This window comes from Zerene cesonia, chromosome 3, assembly GCF_012273895.1.
Source record: "Zerene cesonia ecotype Mississippi chromosome 3, Zerene_cesonia_1.1, whole genome shotgun sequence".
NCBI lineage: Eukaryota > Metazoa > Arthropoda > Insecta > Lepidoptera > Pieridae > Zerene > Zerene cesonia.
In genome coordinates, this window is record NC_052104.1 from 806,037 (window position 1) to 824,682 (window position 18,646).

The 18,646-nt window shown below is 33.3% G+C and overlaps 1 protein-coding gene across 2 annotated transcripts in view; it reads right to left on the minus strand.

Annotated features, from left to right (window-relative positions):
* Nucleotides 1-528: 528 nt before the first annotated feature.
* LOC119839479 overlaps nucleotides 529-18,646 on the minus strand; it is a 62,293-nt gene continuing 44,175 nt past the window's right edge. For both annotated transcript variants that reach the window (XM_038365759.1, XM_038365760.1), the window contains exons 4-8: nucleotides 15,719-15,927; nucleotides 9,374-9,509; nucleotides 8,668-8,801; nucleotides 2,102-2,303; nucleotides 529-850 (exon numbers count right to left, since the gene is read on the minus strand). In XM_038365759.1, the coding sequence (XP_038221687.1) occupies nucleotides 765-850; nucleotides 2,102-2,303; nucleotides 8,668-8,801; nucleotides 9,374-9,509; nucleotides 15,719-15,927 (767 nt within the window). In that variant the 3' untranslated portion in view covers nucleotides 529-764. The remainder of the gene's footprint in view (nucleotides 851-2,101; nucleotides 2,304-8,667; nucleotides 8,802-9,373; nucleotides 9,510-15,718; nucleotides 15,928-18,646) is intronic.

Consider the following 18,646-nt stretch of genomic DNA (forward strand, 5'->3'; position numbering starts at 1 on the left):
AATCCATTAACTTGATTTCCAATTCTTAGTGGTAGTATAGTCATATCAGTGGCATAAAATATCTACATTCAAAATGCCATCACGTATCTCATGATTTATATAAGCGCAGTATGGAATAGTATCCATATCTTAAGGGATTGAAGAATTTTTATATATAAATGCCTTAGTATACCGACACAGAGCGGCCATAATGGCGGGAAAGGAAAAGTTACAAAACACCTCGGATTTTAATGGACAAACGCTGTTAACTAAAACCGCCTATATACAACTAGAGTTAAAAAATTCTAGTAATCGTCGCTCTTAAGAGATTTCATTGCCATCAGGTACGGCGTCTAAAATTATAACGTTCCTTTATTCCTGTTAATATTGTTAATTCCGAAACTGAATACTTTTGAACAGATTTTAAACGCCATTTATTTATTATATTAATTAACCCGACGTTTCGAACACAGTGTAACGGGGAGACAAAATAATATGATGAATAAATCGCGTTTAAAATCTGTTAAAAAGTATTAAATTTCTAAATATTATACATACTCGCGTAAAATCAAACAAGGAGTCCTTAATTCCATCCTTAACGGTATTCTTTTAAATTGTCACTGTTTGTGAAATATACAATTTTAGTCATGTACCTACTAAAGCTGTTTCTTCGCTTCCATAAAATATATCAATGGGACTGTTGATGTTTCGCTAATTTTCCATTTATTTTGTTTCTTTACTCTACAGCATCGGTTTTCTCTCAGGACACATAGGACATATATACTCTATGTATTGTTAGCCCACACGATGATACATAGTAGAATTAAAATTTGGCACACTTGCAATTTGGCTCCGGTTCCCGGCGAGGTTACTGAAAAAAACACTTTATTTTAGCATACATTCAATTTAAAATCAATTGCCAAGGGAGATGGTTGAAAAATTATGACTTCGAGAAGTTGTTCACTATATTTTATAGCACATTGTTTTAATAGAGAGAGGGAAAGGTTTCTTGAGAAACTTGAGATGCTATGAAAATGTAACAATTGATCCTAGGATAAATCTATCTCAACTCGTATACATACATTCAATTAAAAAAAAGTACCAAATTGCTCCAGTTCGCACCGGGAAGTACCACATATTGAAGCAGCGTGAAATAGTAGCATAGAAATAGTAGCATTACTGTGTTTCGTACGCTGAGTGGGGGGACAGGTTCCAGTTTACTTTTCCTCACCGTTCCCAATCCATTCCTTCTTTCCTTATCCCTTATCCCTTAAAGCGGGCAGCGCGCTCACAGAGAATTTGTGAATGTTCATAGGCGGTGGTGATCGCTTACCATCAGGCGAAACACCAGCTCACCTGCCCGCTATGACATAAAAAAAAACAAAGAAATGCAATCACTGAAACCTTCACATAAAAATAGAAAAGAAAATATCATCATCACTACATATAACTTCCGACCTTTAACCCCGATATTATGAAATATCCACTTAACGGAATGTGAATGTAGCGGATTCGCAACGTATGAATTCCCAGTACACCCCGCAATAATATGATACACGTCCGTATTAAACAGGAAACCAGAGCAATAAGATTAGCAAAGAGGTCATTGAGAGCGTGCATTATGACCTGCGGGATCATTTGCGAAGACAATTTCCTGCGGCACAGAGGGACTCTGTTCTTATATTTAGATTTTACTGAGGAGTTATTGTAGTCGGCGTTATTCACGTTGATCGTAAAAGTTGAGAGTTTAGTATTATTAAACATCGAAGAAATATTTCTATAATATTTATTAGTCAAATATAAACTGTACTTGTACGAATTAAATGAAATTACGACCGAATTTATTGAGGAAATTTCGAAGAGGATTATAAAACTCTCTGTGTAGTCAAATATTTTGAAATGCTTGTGTCAATAACTAAACACAAATATTGCATCGTAGCCACTTAAATTGGCAAAGAATTTTACTACGATATTCGACTCGAACGTGGGTAACTAGGTAACTTCATACAATGTTTTATTGGATGAAACTAGAAGTTTTTACAACATTTACTAGCTTGATTTTACAAATCTCGACTCCTGACTAATGTTCATCATCATCATCCATCATGAGCAGAAAACTCACCTCTTTCTATCTTAGGGTCACTATTAGCAGAGTACAACGCGACGGCTGCATTGTCCCTATACAGGTCTCCCACTTTCGCCTCACACCGGAGTATGGGGGCTCCTCTCTCATAGTGCGCTGGCCAGAGGTGGACTTGCACGAATAGCTCTGATAGGAACAGTCCTTCTGGTGCAGGCTGCGCGCTGTGGAGACCTGGTGTTACCTGATAATAGGATAGATATGGTATAATATAAATGATTACATAGATAGATTATTTCTGCAAGCCAGTACCATAATAAAAACCCGGTAAGAGACATATCCAGACTTAGTATGAAATCAATAATTAATCAGGCCTTCATTATTAAATGGGTTATAAATTAAAATATTTGAAACGCATTTATGCTCTATATATTTCAAAGTATAAAACAGAACGAAACATTTTAAGACATATACTTCCAACGTGCTCATTAATAAATTAAAAGAAAATAATAAATGGTTTTACGAGGCAACATTGAAATTAATTAAGATAACGCTTCAACATTTAGCGCTTTGTGAATTTATAATAACGAAATCATATTTTTGCTAAGATGTTAGGTTCCATTTGAATAGGTTAATGAAAGTCAAAACTAATTTTGGACTGGCCTTTATAATATACTTAATAGGCAGACTTTTGAGGGCTAACCTGCCTGATGCATTGATATGCCTGCCTGGAAGAGGCCTATTTTAACTCGAAAAGGTGGATACTATGGTGATATATATCACTATAATATCCAAACTTCATAAATATATAGAAAAAATGCTATTCATGGCGATTCAATAATTTTTGTCTATAATAACAAGAAATGTAAAGAACGAACTGACATTGTGAGCCTTTCTGTAGAACGAACAATTGAATGTCCGATGTTGAGCTAAAGCGTAATTGTATGCGTGTGGCCCTCTTCCAGTGACTACAACATATTTAAATCAGTAAAGGAAGGAACAAAAACGTTTATGAACGAAATAAAGAGCTATCGACATAACAAAATGGTGGATTTCAAATCGATTGGTTCTTTATGTTTGGTAACTAAGAATAATATTTGGTGCTACTTGCTTGCTGCTAAATGTGATTTAATCTGTTCCATACAAATTAGCTAAAGAGCAAATGCAAAAAATGGTGACAGACGAAGAGATAGAAAGACAAACGGACAGCGAAGTCGCAGTAAAAGGCTACGGAATGCCAAAAACTAATGTTATTCAGAAGCTTATTATCACGATCATACAAAATTATTTAAATGTTATTATATATACTGTAACAAATCCACTCATTTTTTAGTACAAACATTGGCCTTTGAAGAAACGATTGCCCGAAAATTTGTAAATTGGCCCAATCAAATATTCTGTTTATGGAAATAAATTGGAACATTAGGGAGGTGTACTTCGTGATTCGGGTCGAATTTGTGAATGTCTAACGTTGCTTGTTATTGTTTTAGTATTTATTGCGTTTTCGGTAAAGCTTTATGAACTTTTCGACCCGGAATAATAACTTTATTTGGTATTGAATTACGACGCATAAAGAGAATCCCGGAATAGGCCTCTGTTTATTTTAATCGTGCGAAATTGAATTATTTTCAACTTTAATAAGGTTAAACCCACTTAGGGTTTGTGCTACTGGCTGTAGGGTAGTATTTTTACGTTGGAATTTTTAACTATTTTTTTATGTAGATACCTACTGATACTACATGTTTTCGCAGTTCAACATTTTTGTTTACATATAAATATGTAGTGGGTTAATGTCCTATATAAAGTACTAGCTTTCCGCCCACGGCTTCGCCCGCGTGAAATACGGTTATATCGCTTTCATCTCCCTATTTCAACTCCTTCTACTCTTTTTTTCTCGATAAAAAGCATCCTATGTCCTTTCCCAAGTTCAGTTCTACCTTCATACCAAATTACATCAAAATTGGTTCAGTGGTTTAGGCGTGAAAGCGTAACAGACAGACAGACAGACAGAGTTACTTTCGCATTTATAATATTAGTAGGGATGATGTTATCACAATGTATGGGTAATTCTGGAGATATTATGACTATTACAAGTATAGATATGTATTATGACCACTATAAGTAAGTAGTATATGACATAGCTTGTATGTTTTAACATAACAAACACAAGAATAAAATACATACACAACCTCCTTCTTTTTTGAAGTCTCTTAACACATTTGGTATTATAGTTTGCAATGAGATTGTATAACTCTAGCAAGGTCGTATTTACCCGATAAAAATGTTGCCGAACAACGAACAGATGAAATAACATAAACATAGGTAATATAAATAAAATGTATCACCAAATTAAAACTGGAGAGCGGTTTGGCCAATTTGGCAAATTTTTACGTTTTTCCTAAAGACACAAGTAAAGTTCCTATTGAGAGAAATACGTATCACGGATGAAGCCGTGAGGGACCGGTAGTCTTCAATAAATTATACAACGAAAACATCTCAAAATTCACGAAACTTTCTTGTTCGCGTCCACAAATCGAAATAAAATAACGCGAATATCAACCTGCATAAATTTATAATTCCCCAACAGTTTATTTGGTTCATTTGCATTTGACGCATTCAACCAAAACTTGCATAATTGTCCCAACTAAAACTTATACCACGCTAACATTTAATTACCTCAGTTCTGCGGAAAACTAAGTCCAATTGAAGTTATTCAAAACCGTAGCTAATCGAATAAGCATGATTGCTGAAATTACAAGAAGATTGGATAACTTTGTATGGATTCTTTCATCGGGGTTTTATGAATCAAATCTTTAATTGTATAATTATAAAGGTTATGTTTGTATGTCTATTTATATCATTATTAGCCCGTATTTGTATCCAATGTAGAGACATGGAGGTTCAGGCGATAATCCAACGTAATTGCCAAGAATGGGTTGGCTGATGACACATCGTCTAACTGTTCGGCTGTCTCCACCATTACGGTTTCCTTCGTTATTTTCCTTCACCATTTTGAGCAGTGGTGCTGTTAATAATTTTTAGACAAATTGAAAAATCAATTTATTTCATGTGTGCAGTGTTTGAAGTGCAGTGCAGTGCAGTGTATTTACATTCAATATTTTATTATCCTGTTAATAAATATATTTTTTTTTCGAGCTCTTATTGTTGCCATACCACAATCGCATATACAATTGCTAGCAAAAAAGCAACAGAATGCTAAATGAGATTTTATCTGCTTACTGATCCCGATGCCACTCAATAAAGAGAAATCTGATGGTAAAAGAATTTTTGAAAACGGTCCAGTTTTTTATGTAAAAGCATTACACACATACACGCAAATATATTTTGTGTTATATTTGTTTTGTATGTGTTTCGTCTCTGTTATATTAGTTTTAATTTGAATATATGTAAACTCTTTCATAATTATGAAATTACTAAATATAATTATATTCGCCAATGCGTAATTACCTATTTACACGATCAAGGTACACATTTATATCTAATTAATAAACATAACGGATACGGAATGATATGTTATATTCCTCCATCTTTTTCTGTCGACATTAATTTTGTAACACGTGTATGAAATATATAATTAACAAGCCAATTATGGCTCTTTTCGGGTTCAATCGATACAAGAAAGAAAGAAAGAAAATCTAAGATAAAATAATTTATTTTAAGACAGAATCAACTAAATCATCTCAACTGACCGGACGGTACGGAGCATAAATATGCAAGGAAATTATTTAATACTGGCGATCCTAATCAGGATAATAAGATGAACTCATGAAATTATTTTATTGTCACCGATCTTTTATAAGTATAGGTACAGTTTGAATTAAATTTGTCCGTTTCAAGTGGGTCAAATTCGATTCTAGGAGAGTTCTTTACATACAAACATACAAGTGAAACTAATAAAAGAGTGTTAACAAATATAGATGATGTGATAATAAAGATTGGAATAAAAATACTGACATAAATATATTATATAACCAATAACTGAGGATATGAAGCCAAACCTGACACAAACAATCATATGGTATATACTATACAATTCGTAATATTGGAGAAATGATATAAAATTATTCCGTATTTTTATACCGCTTTCATTTGGGAAGCGGAATGATAAGTAGTGTTTACTGAAAACGCTATTTTAAACATATTTTCCTTATTGAATTGAGTTCCGAACCTATTTTATTTTAAATAATATTTTATATAGGAACATACAAATAGCAGGAAGCGAGTTTGATTTATACTTAGCAGTGATTGGTAAAACGAAATATCACCTAGCCCCAAATAGTAAAACGTCATAAGAAATATTGTATTTTAATTATATTTTGAACTTTTCATACATTGAAATGGCATTATAACAATAAATTACTAAGTACAATAATCACTGTCAGCACAATCATGATATGATACTAATCTATTTAACTATATACCGTTAATGGATACCAGGGAGTAGATTGTGATAAAAAATCCTACTATTTGTATATACAACACTATAAACCGCTATTAAAGTCATCCACCCAATTCATTACAATAATTTGCGAAAATTTATGACTGCTCGTTGCCACCACGTGATACTTGCAAAAACTAGCAGGTATTTAATATAAGCGTTTATCCAAACGCTTCGTAATTACCCCTTTTCACTTTGTACAGCTTCTTTTACTAATTTACTATTAATTTTCACACGGAAACTGTTATAGCGCGAAGTAATTACGTGCCACAGTAGTTGGGGAGTTTAAAGTTTTTCAGCACCTCGTAACGTTTATGCTCTCGGTTAATGAAATATGGAATTGCTTTGAGAAAATAAAGGAATAACAGTTACTGAGCAGCTATGTACTGTGGTCAAAAGTGTGGGGTGAATGATTCGCGAAAGAATGGAAAAAACCATCTTAATAAGTACGTACTGAACGCCCAATTTTCTTCTCTTGTAAAAGGGCAAAAACATTATTATATACATTTGAATTTGTCAATTTATGCGCAATTTTTAACTCTATTTGAATCGGTCTATGAAATCATTATTCTTGAATAGAAATACCATTTGGGATTAAGTTTCTTTGTAAGTTTACGTTTAAGACAGAATAATGTATATTTGTTTGGTAACGAGACTTTCAAAGCAAAATGCAAAGGATTGATTCATCCAGTTTATATTGCAAGGAGACAAGAGGAAAAAATCGTATCAAACGATAAGTCCTCCATTTTGTGCAGAAAAATGTTCACTTCTCTGTATTTGTTTTTTTGTATGTGTTTCAAGCTCAAACTCAAACTTAAATATTTATTTATTCTATTAGACTTCCTATGCAAGCAGTTTTGAATCGTCATATTACAATTCATGATATCATTCGTCATATGAGTTATAACATTTACCACCGGTTCGGAAGGCAGCTTCTACAGAGAAGAGCCGCTAAGAAACTCTGTAGTAGTTGTGACTAAATTAAAAAAAAAATGCTCTTGTGGATGATGTGATTAAGATAGTCCCAAAGCTTATAAATAGATGGTTAACTATTTTAAGAATAAGAAAGTGATGGATGATAATAATGCTTATTTTGTGAAAGTCGGCAAAAGATATAGTCTTCATAATATTGTGTTGTTTTGTATACAGATACAAAGTTAAACCACAGATTAAATCTAGTTTCAAATGCGACAGATAGCTCAGCAAACAAGTCTGTTTTCGGATCGTAAATTCACCTAATAAATAAGTTAAGCGCTGAAAGTTTTGAATTTTGATTCTTCTATCGAGATATTTGGAGTTAGAAATCTAGGAACAGTTATAAGTCGAACCAATTTATTATCGTCCAAAAACTAATTTATTTATCTCGGAGTTTCGACGTTGTTTATGTTAAGAAAAAGTGAGAAACGTTTTATTGCAGAATAGTTTTTTAAGATTTATTGATAAACAACACAATACAGAGAGAGACACATAAGTGTTTGGCGGTTATTTTTAAAGCAAAGCAAAATATTTATTTTATTTTTGTATAACGTGAAATTAGTAAGAATATTTGAAATGCCTAGTGACATTACATATTACTTTTCAGCCAGCAGACTTAAGACCTCTTACATATAATCTCGATCGTACTTGAAAACTAAGAGATGTTAAGTGTACAATATTTTTAGTTAGATAAGCTAATAGGAGGCTCTTGAAGTATAACAAAAAAGTCATCAGCTTTATAACCATTTATATTTATGTTAGTTTGCCCCATTTTAATTATTTGATAAGCCGTTTGTCCCGGCTCCGTGCGAGTTAGTTGAGTTTATTTCATTTATTTTTTTCAAATCATTACCAATATTATTCATCCGAAAGTATTTTTATTTGTTGGTTTGTACTTCGCTTCGCGTTCGCGTCGCAACGGGGTAATTAAGGTATGATTTTGGTATCTTCGAGATAGTTAGGTTAGAGGCTTTAGGCTCCTTATGGTACCAAAGAATACATTACAAACACACATGACAAGACACAAATGGTACTGAAGGCGATCTTATCGTCTACGGTGATGTCTACTAGACAACCTTTGGTTAAGGAATCATATTCTAATAAATTCTTTTGACCACGGTAATTTAGTAAAAATAATTCGAAGACTTATAGTAAATTTAAATTATTAACTCACAGGAATGTCATTTATGAAGAAAGTGAGCTCTGATGGTGGACGACTTGGACCAGACGTACAGTTTGCTCGAAGCACGTCTCCCGGCATGTAGTAGTGCTGGCTCGTGTGGACCATCGGTGATGAGGGTGGCAGAACTGGAAAACGGACTCAGTGAAGCATATGAAAAGGATTATTATGTAATTAATTGTATAATCTTTACATAGAATAGAAAACATAGAATTCTAAAGATACAATATTGACTTGAATTCTTTGTTGAATAAGCAAATGCTGAATTTCTATGAAATTTATCATTCCATTTTATCCAAAATTAACCAAGGAGTATCTCAAAAGGATTATCAATAAAAAAGATAATCTAAGCTACCATAGGACCTTACAATTTTTATCAGATTATATTTAAATATTCTGTAGGAAACTATGCGGGAAATATTAAAGCTTTCCCAGTTATAAGTGTGATAGAAAGGTCATAAGTTTCGATGTGTGCAAACGACAGTAACTAGTTCCAGAATGTACTAGATACTGAATCTGTCAATATTCCGAACAGGAATCGAAATATAAAATACCTTTCATACATATACTACGAACTTGGCTTTGTGACTAGCAATTGTCAAAGATACATAGATAGGGTTACGCGTCCGTAAAATTCCATAAAACAAATCAAACCAATATATGTCTTATGTGCATGATCATAAAGATCAATTGTACTCACCAACAACATCCATAGTGTTAGAAACAATAGACGTGGCGAAGGAAGGCGCATCGGCTGTGACCTCACAACTGAAGTTACCAGAGAGCCCGAAGCTAACCCTCGTTAGTACCACTTGACTCTGATTCGATCTGGCTAACTGTGGACAATATATTTATTAGTCTAGATAGTTGGTGTATTGAAGAATTACCTCGTCTAGAGGTAAATAATACGGTACATTGCATTTCTGACATTTTGCTACAATTTGGGTATTAATAAAATAAGAAAAGACACATTATGACCAGATTCAGTTGTTTATGCTTTGGCACTAGAAAGCATTGAGACATGATTTTATTCTTCATGTCAAAGCGGGCAACTGAGCTGGTGGTTCGCCTGATGGTAAGCGATCACCACCGTCAATGAACATTCGCAAAGGTAGTGCATCTGCGAATGCGCTGCCAGCTTTTTGGGGTAAGAGAAAAAGGAACGGATTAACAACTGGAAAGAAGGAATGGACTGGGACGGGTGAGGAAAAGGAACGGGTGCATGTTCGAGTGTATTTAATGAAATTAAGTATTTTTAGTATTATAGATACACGAGTAGATACATATAAAATTGTGGATTTTATATAAATTATATTTCGTTTGACCGCCTCCTTGGTACAGTGGTTCACGCGTGAGCGTAGAACCGAGGGGTCCTAGGTTCAATTCCCGGTGGGGCGCACAAAAAAAATTTCTTGGTCTGGCAGGACACAGAAGGATGATCACCTATTTGCCGGTAAAGAAAATCGATCAGTGAAACAGATGTACATCATCTGCCCCATATCACACTAGGGGACACGGGACTTCACTTTTTTTATATTTCGTTTACATACTTTATTACTATTAGAACATCACGCATTTCAAAGAACAGTAATGACTTATTCTAAGAACGTACAACGCTATCTCATTATATTTGCATAGTATGTGATATACATAAATAAATAAGAGAATACAAATTAGAAATACTAATAAAACACGAAAGTAATTAACATCCAACCATCATACATGTATATAAATCCAATAATAAAATCTATAAACTTCAGATTATTTGTATTGGTGACGTAAAAATCGTATTTATATATGTAACACGCGCAATTTAAGAAATAACCATTTTGCGCAGTCACAATAACAAGTACCTAATACCCCGATTATTTTTGACAATCTGTATTTCCAATAAAAAGCTCCAATAGCCGACCCCAAACCAGAGTTGTATAAAAATGGCGATTCAGCAATTTCAATTTGATCCTGACCATTACGAGAAGCAATAAAGGCCTAATAGCTGATTGAAAACTTCGACAATAGGCATCATTCATTACTGATTCATATTCAAGGTATACGCTATCATATTCCAGTGTATTTTACGATCGGTTGTAAGAGATCATGAAACAACACTTAATAAATAACGATCCTAGGCGCTGGTAACTGTAGAACTATAGGTGGATCGTAATAGATGTTACTTGCTATGAAGTATATACATACAAATTCATAGCAAGTATCATCTATTATCTGCAATATTGAGTCTCCGATTCCCTTTAGTTGGACATTCAATATAAATTTCCTGCTGTTGAAGGTTATTCGACAAACTGAAGCAGATTAGTCTAGATTTCACGGTCTTTAACATGCAAATAATGTGGTATTATTTAACTGAATGCAAAGATTAGCTAAAGATTACCTACATTAACAGTCATCGTTGTCATTTTGACAACGATTATAGTTATTAAGTATTATATATTATTATAGTTATTATATATTAAGTATTTTTTTTATTGAACACTATGGTATTAACATCTTGGAATATTCTTGAAATAATAATACTACGTTTGCAGAGATATAAAAACATTGGAATGAAAGAACGAAAGAAAGAACCATACTAAAATATAAAGGTATCCAATTTATAAGATAAAGATTATAGTTTCATTAGCAACATCAACAATAAACACGTCCACAAGATCTCGGAACAAATGTAATCCGACGATAAGAAAACTGTAACTACGTAGAATATAACACGAAACGTATTTTTGTACTCGGCCATTCAATCATTTTCCCCGCCGCGAAACAAAAGGAAAACCTTGAGTCCAATGGATTGCAGGCCACATTTTACCGTCCCGTTGTATACCAGCTTAACCCGTTCAAGCTCAGCTGTACAATACAAAGGGGGAGCAAAATGACCCATCGTATTATTATCGTGACTGTGAAATAAGAGGTAGATAAAGGGTTGAATTTATGAACATCTGTGTTGAGCGTCGTTATAAAAAATTCTGGAATAGACGATGGGAAGAGCACGCGATGTCTTAGACTGGTGAGATTCCTTTGATCTATAGTTTCTTAGAGCGCACGCAATGTCTGTAAGGTTTTAATTGGATAGGAAATAGCCTGTTTATTCTATCATGTAATGAATGAAGTTCTCTAGATATAGTTGATAATATTCTGAAGTAAGATGGACAAAATTTATTCTAAGCAAATATAATTATGATACAAAAATGGCAACTTGTTCAAGGTATCAGAGGCATAAGTATTATAATTCTATTTATGTAGTTACCTTAAGAACTTAGAGAAAGCTTAAATCACATATCTCAATGCGAAATACAGAAAATGGTAATTGCTTCTGAATCACAACTATTACAAAAATTTAATACAAAGAGATATTTTTCCGGTAATCTTCCTGGCGAAAGAATCAATTCCTTGCAATAAAATATCAGTAACACGATTGCGATTCAGACCATAAAAACCGGGATGAACGTCACAATAAGCGAAGTTGTTAATGAAAACCAAATAATTGAAGCATTTCCTCTGAAGCCCTCAATCACTTGTCCATTTGCAAATTGAGTCAGTCCCAACAGTATCATGTATTAAGAAAACGGAATTTCAATTAATTGTGTTATCCTAAATGTCAGTGCAACAATGGAGCTTAAAGATAACAATTACAGTGTATTATGGGATATTACGAAAACGTTGGGGCAGAGAGGCTTTGCGGAGAGCTTGGTGTTTGCGAGACGATGTGGGGATTGGGAATTGTCATAAGGAGTCGTATGTTATAGTAATCTATGCATTTTTGCGTTATGTTTACTTGTAGAAGAGTTTTTTTATATTATGCACTAGCGGCCCGCACCGGCTTCGTCCGTGATACATATATAGCCTATTATTGAGGAAGGCTATAGCCTTCCTCAATAAATGAGCTATCCAACACTGACATCTTTCAAATCGGACCCGTAGTTCCTGAGATTGGTTGGCGTTCAAACAAACAAACAAACAAACTCTTCAGCTTTATAATATTAGTATAGATTACCTCAATTATTGAGTTAATACGCAACGCTGTCAACATCAATTTTCTAATTCATTTTCACGCAAGCAGTTTAAATTAGCAGTTTTATAAGCTTGCACCTCATCTTTAAAAAAACATGCTACAACTTAGGCGTAACATCAGATATCTTAATGTCTCGTTATTTATCCACGTAAGTAACCAATTATAAAAAGATGACAAAATATAAAATACATTATCAAATATTTTCAATAACTGGTAATCGAGTCGGATTCGACACGATTTGGCCTCGCTCGCAACGGTGAAGGCGTGAAACAGTAGCGTGTGAATAAGTTTTCAGTCAATTTTTCCCATCGTCAATCTTTCACGTATTTCCTTATCTCATAAACACGGACAAATTTGCAAATGCTTATGTGATTGCTTCAAGCGACCCAACGTGCCTGCCAATTCTAACAAAAAAAATTGTAAAAAACCATTAAATAACATAGCACCCACGCTTATGCTTTGTACCACAGCCGAGGGCTGGTCTAGGAATTTAATTAATCCAAAAGGGAAGCGTAAATAAATATTGTTTATAACGTGAGAGATATTCAAGTTACATTTGTTTTCTGATTTTAATTTGTTCATGATTTTAGCGAGTTCTGAATATTTTAATATCGTGACGGAATTGATTTCTGATAAAGGAATCAAATTAACTTACTATACAATTTTCATCCATACGAATCAATTTGAAGCATCTCTTTCGTAAATTTTTTCTATTCTCGTTTACGTCTCTTTCGACTTTTATTTTGAGTATCTTTTTTATAAGTTATTTAGTCTGAACGAAAATTATAAATTTATCCACGTAATTGTTTGGTGATAAATTTTTATGGAATGTAGGACCTTTTTAATAACTTTTGAGAAATATGTATATCTTTTATAAATTTAATTTGATAAAAACTCAACAGTTTACCGTTACCTCTACTCTGAAGATTTTGTTTCTAGAATCATTCATCAGCAATTATTGATTTCTAAACCGTTTCAAAAATATAATCCAAATTTATTTTCAAATAAGAATTTATATCAAAACGATATCAAAATTTAAACCTGAGGCTATAATCTCTGATAATATACAACCTATTGACAATAAACCCACGCTCCAACAAACAGGACTAGTAAATCGTTTCTCACAAATACAAGATAAGTTCTAGAAATGTGTATGTGAAGATCGCAAACATCAAATATACGTTCTATTCGTATATCTGAAGCATCTGGAAATATCTAGAGGCCGGTGAACCTGATCTCTAGGGATCCAAATTTTGGGCCTGGAATGTCAAGTGAAACGCAATTTACGGGTGAATTGTGTGGATATTTTATTTATAATCTTTTGGTATGGGTCATCTTGCTAATGCCAATATGGGTGTGTTTGATTATTAAATTCTTTGCTTCTTTATTCTGGTATTATGGTTAAGTAGCCCCGGCTTCGCACTGGTGCAATAATACATGATATATACATGTAAATCTTCCTCTTGAATCACTCTATCTACGGCAAATAGTATAATGTATCTGTAATATTTTTATTTACATCGAAAAGTAGTATGAATTACAAAACTCGTACGTTCTTTTTTTTCTCTTTAGATTCTTATCCATTGACCCCAATATCTATAGACTGTAAAAATCACCACAGTACCTAGTGTCTTCTGATAGAATAGAAAAAAATGTACAATTTTTATATCATGATAATATTTTAGTATAATTTTAAGCTATAATTAATTCACGACGCCTTGGTGACGTTTAATCTCACGGATTCCATTATCCACTGAAGCTAGGAGCGTCAATTTTCAATGGTGACATAATTTCAAGAGCATATAATTTGCTAAGGACCGTTTTGGCGTCTCAAATCCAAGATAAAATTGTTTATTTTTATACATTTCAGATATGATGAGTGGTAAGTATTAACTACTAGTGCGCCCCGCGGTTTTACCTGCGTAAGTCCGTATCCCGCAGGTATATCGGGATAAAAAGTTGCCTATATGTTATACCAGTTGTCCAGCTATCTACGTAACGTAACGGTTCAGTAGTTTTTCGTAAAAGAGCAACAAACACACACACATCCTTACAAATTTTCGCATTTATAATATTACTAGTAAGAATAGTATTACACCTGATGGACCATTAATAACGTAATTGTCACTTTTCTTCTACGAATAAACTTTTAATGAAAACTAAAAGGTTCTTGACTAGAGCAACTTCAGCTAATACAAAAGTGTTAACTGTTTGTTCAAATATAACCTAAAAACTTCGATATTGAATGCAGTTTTCATCTAAATTACTAAAGATCTAACCTTACACATAAGCACTAAAATACACAAGAGATGAGTCTCTGTTAATCCGCGTTCGAAGTCGGGATAAAAAGTAAATGGAAAATGTCTTACAGGAAAAAATAAGAGACTAAGATTATAAGTTTATATTCTGAAAGTGTCGCAACTCGTTTATGGAGGCCCCGATTCAGGTCGCCTTTGAAACTTAATTTCACTACGGATTTCTTTTTCTTTTAATATTAACATAGACGTTTACGCTATCCGAGAATTATTTAATAAGGCGGGTTTAATTTTTTATGATTTCAAGCGTATCTTATTAAGCTGTAAAGCAACCTTAAGAAATATTAGAAGAAATAGCTAATTTTGAAACAGACTTGTTCTTGAAGGATTCAGTAACATAATATTTATGAGATATTAATATTACATCTTGTAGTAGTAGTCTGTATTCTTTATCAATACTACAAACTCATTTATAAACATACAATGGTTTTGCAGTTTCATTAACCACTTCAATAAAAGAAGGAGGTTTTCAATTCGCCTGTCCTTTGTAGTTAGTGCTATTTATCTAAGAACTGGCCTATATTTTAAGTCGGATCAAACTGCACATGGTGTACAAATTTGATTAAAATCGGTTGAACAGTTTTAAGGTCCATCGCGGACAAATAACGTGACACACAATTTATATATATTAAGTTATCATAATTAAAGGAAACAATAACCACAACCTACACACCTTAAACCTTTTACAAACAATAATAGACAAACTTACATCCACATTAATCCCAGCGAAAGGGAAGATCTTAGTGGCCGGCGTTTCAGTGGGCGAATATCTGTAGAACTCGTGTCGCCCTCTGTACCACTTGACGGAGTACAGAGGGGCGTCAGTCAGCTCGTAGTTACAGGCAAGCGTGACGTCAGAGCCGCGCTGGACCACCGGCGGCGATATTCGCAGCTCCGTTGCGCGGAGACCGCCAATACCTAGGAATAAGGACAAGTACTATAGGTTTATAACTGTAAAGGTCACAAAAGGAAATAAAAGGTCTTCTAAAAAAGCATCGAAGTAGCTAGATTACAATAGAACAATTCTAACTTTTAGCAAAAATAAACCATAAAAATCATGTCAGGCTTAATATTATCTGTTAGATACAAATACATTAACGCTTCACCAATACCGATATAAGATTACAAGATAGTTTTTAAAAATTTCGGTCCGGTAAACAGTGTACGAAGAAAGTTAATGGCAAATGCCTGATGTCTTAAATAGTAACATATTCTAATTAGCATAAAATTGAACTGAATGCTAAATGTTTACATATTACAAACACTTTTTTAACATTACAGCTCCTGAAGCCTAGTTTCACTAGCATAAGTACCTAGATAAAGATGCCTATGTCCAGTCTAAGATCTACCTCTGTACTGAACATTCAACCCCGGTTAGCTATTTCTGGGCGAAAGAATCACAAATATATTCATCAAAATTTAAGGATTACAATTTCAGTAGATAGCATTATTACTTTCGGGAAAGTGTGGGAAGTAATTCGCTTAATCTAACTACCTTATTGGCCGTGTGATACAAAATTTGAGGAAACGCGCCTACAAATTTAATGAGGTTCTTTGACAGAATTAAGATGGATATGATTATAATGCGATCAAACAATTGGGTGGTGTAAGGTCTACTTCTGTATGTTGAAACTTTCAGTAATATTCTATCGAGATATGATCAACTATTAATATATAACAATAATACGTAAACCGATATAGGTATGTTAAGAAGTTGAAGACATTTTAATGGATTTTAAAAGCGATTTTTTAATTATCATGACAGGGTAAATTTAAACAGAATAAAATAAAATTTTTATATATCTACTAGCTAAACCCGGCAACCGATGTTCTGCCTTACTCTTATCATTTAGGGGTATGAAAAATAGATGTTGGCCGATTCTCATAGATACTGGATAAGCACAAAAAATTTCATCAAAATCGGTCAAGCTGTTTCGGAGGAGTATGGCAACGAAAACTGTGACACGAGAATTTTATACATTCGATATATATTCATACACGTTTCATATTAATACGAAAATTCGAATACTTAAAGCAACGTTTACCATACAATATGCTCTCCGGAGTAATTAAAGTTTTAACATTTAACAATTTTATGACAGTAAGAACTGCGTCATCTTATTGTCAAAAATTGTAATTTTAGAAATTTTAAATTATTGGAATACGAATGGTACTATCACAGTATAAAGAGAAACATACAGTAGTAAAACGCCTTAGAGCTCGTATAAAACGTCGGAAACATCTGGAAAATATCACGGTATATTATAGTAATTGTAAAAAAGTACATATCCTTATTAATACGATATGTCGATGTGCAATATTTTATACAAGAAGGATGCTATTATGCAACGTTATGACATATCAGTTTTTATCATAAACTTGTAGGTAATCTATATAATACTAATATGATAAAACTGAAGAGTTTGTTTGTGTGTTTGAACGCACTAATCTCAGGAACTACTGGTCCAATTTAAAATATTCTTTCCGTGCTAGGGTATTGAGGTAGGCTATAGCCTATATATGTACCACGGGCAAAGCCGGGGCGGACCGCTAGTAATATATAAATTACCTTCAAAGATTAAAACATGCGCATAACAGCCCCTAAATAATGGTCCCGAGCTGCTAAAACATGGAATATGCCCCGGCCTTTTCCCCCCGCAGAATTCACCTGTCTAAACGTATTCGTCGAACGATCGTATAGATTGTTAGACTGTGGCACTATCAAAGAGAGAAAGCTTTTAGTCAATAAAGGACATCAGCTTTGATGAAGAAGAAATGAGAGGCGAGCGAACTAAATGTAAGTACTAAATTGAAAAAATCCAAGCAAAGAATTTTCAATCTTAATAATATTTGTAATATGACATAAAATTTAAGGTTTCTTTTTTGTACTTTCAAAAATATGGTATTCTATATTATGTTCCGCCAAATTGCTTTATTTGGACTGGTTTTGACGAAACTTTTACAAGCGAATAGATCATGCTATAGAGTATAATTTGGATTTTTTTAAAGAATTCGAAGCTGCCCCTTAAATTAATTTGAATAAACAATAAATAATTCAATGGATTCGTTTCAAAATCAGCATATTTAAAATTGAAAGATTCAATCGATTTTTGTCCTACAACTTACCGATATTGATATAAAATTAAAAAAACAAATAAAGAAACGTGTTAAAATTAAAAGTCACACTGTCAAACTTAAAAGAAAAACGCAATATGCGAGTTAACTAAAACCGCTTCGGGCACTCTGCAGTCACATTTACAAGTCAAAGGTTTAAAATAACTGCTAAAATAAAGCTGGTAACTGGTAGAGTTGGTTAAAATAGTAATGTATGTATCTTATGTTACTATTACAAAAGGAGATTATCATATCGAATGTCCTATTAATATTATAAATGCGAAAGTTTGTGAGGATGGATGTATGTATATGTTTGTTAATATTTCACGCAAAATTTTCAAAACCAATTGCAATAAAATTTGGTACGTCTATAGCTGGACAACTGAAATAACACATAGGTAATTTTTTTTCCCCATATTCATACGGGATACAGACTTACGTGGGTGAAACTGCAACTAGTATGTTTTATTCTTTAATTTAGAAATTATTTTGGCAATGTAAAGTATGAAAGAATTCATACTAT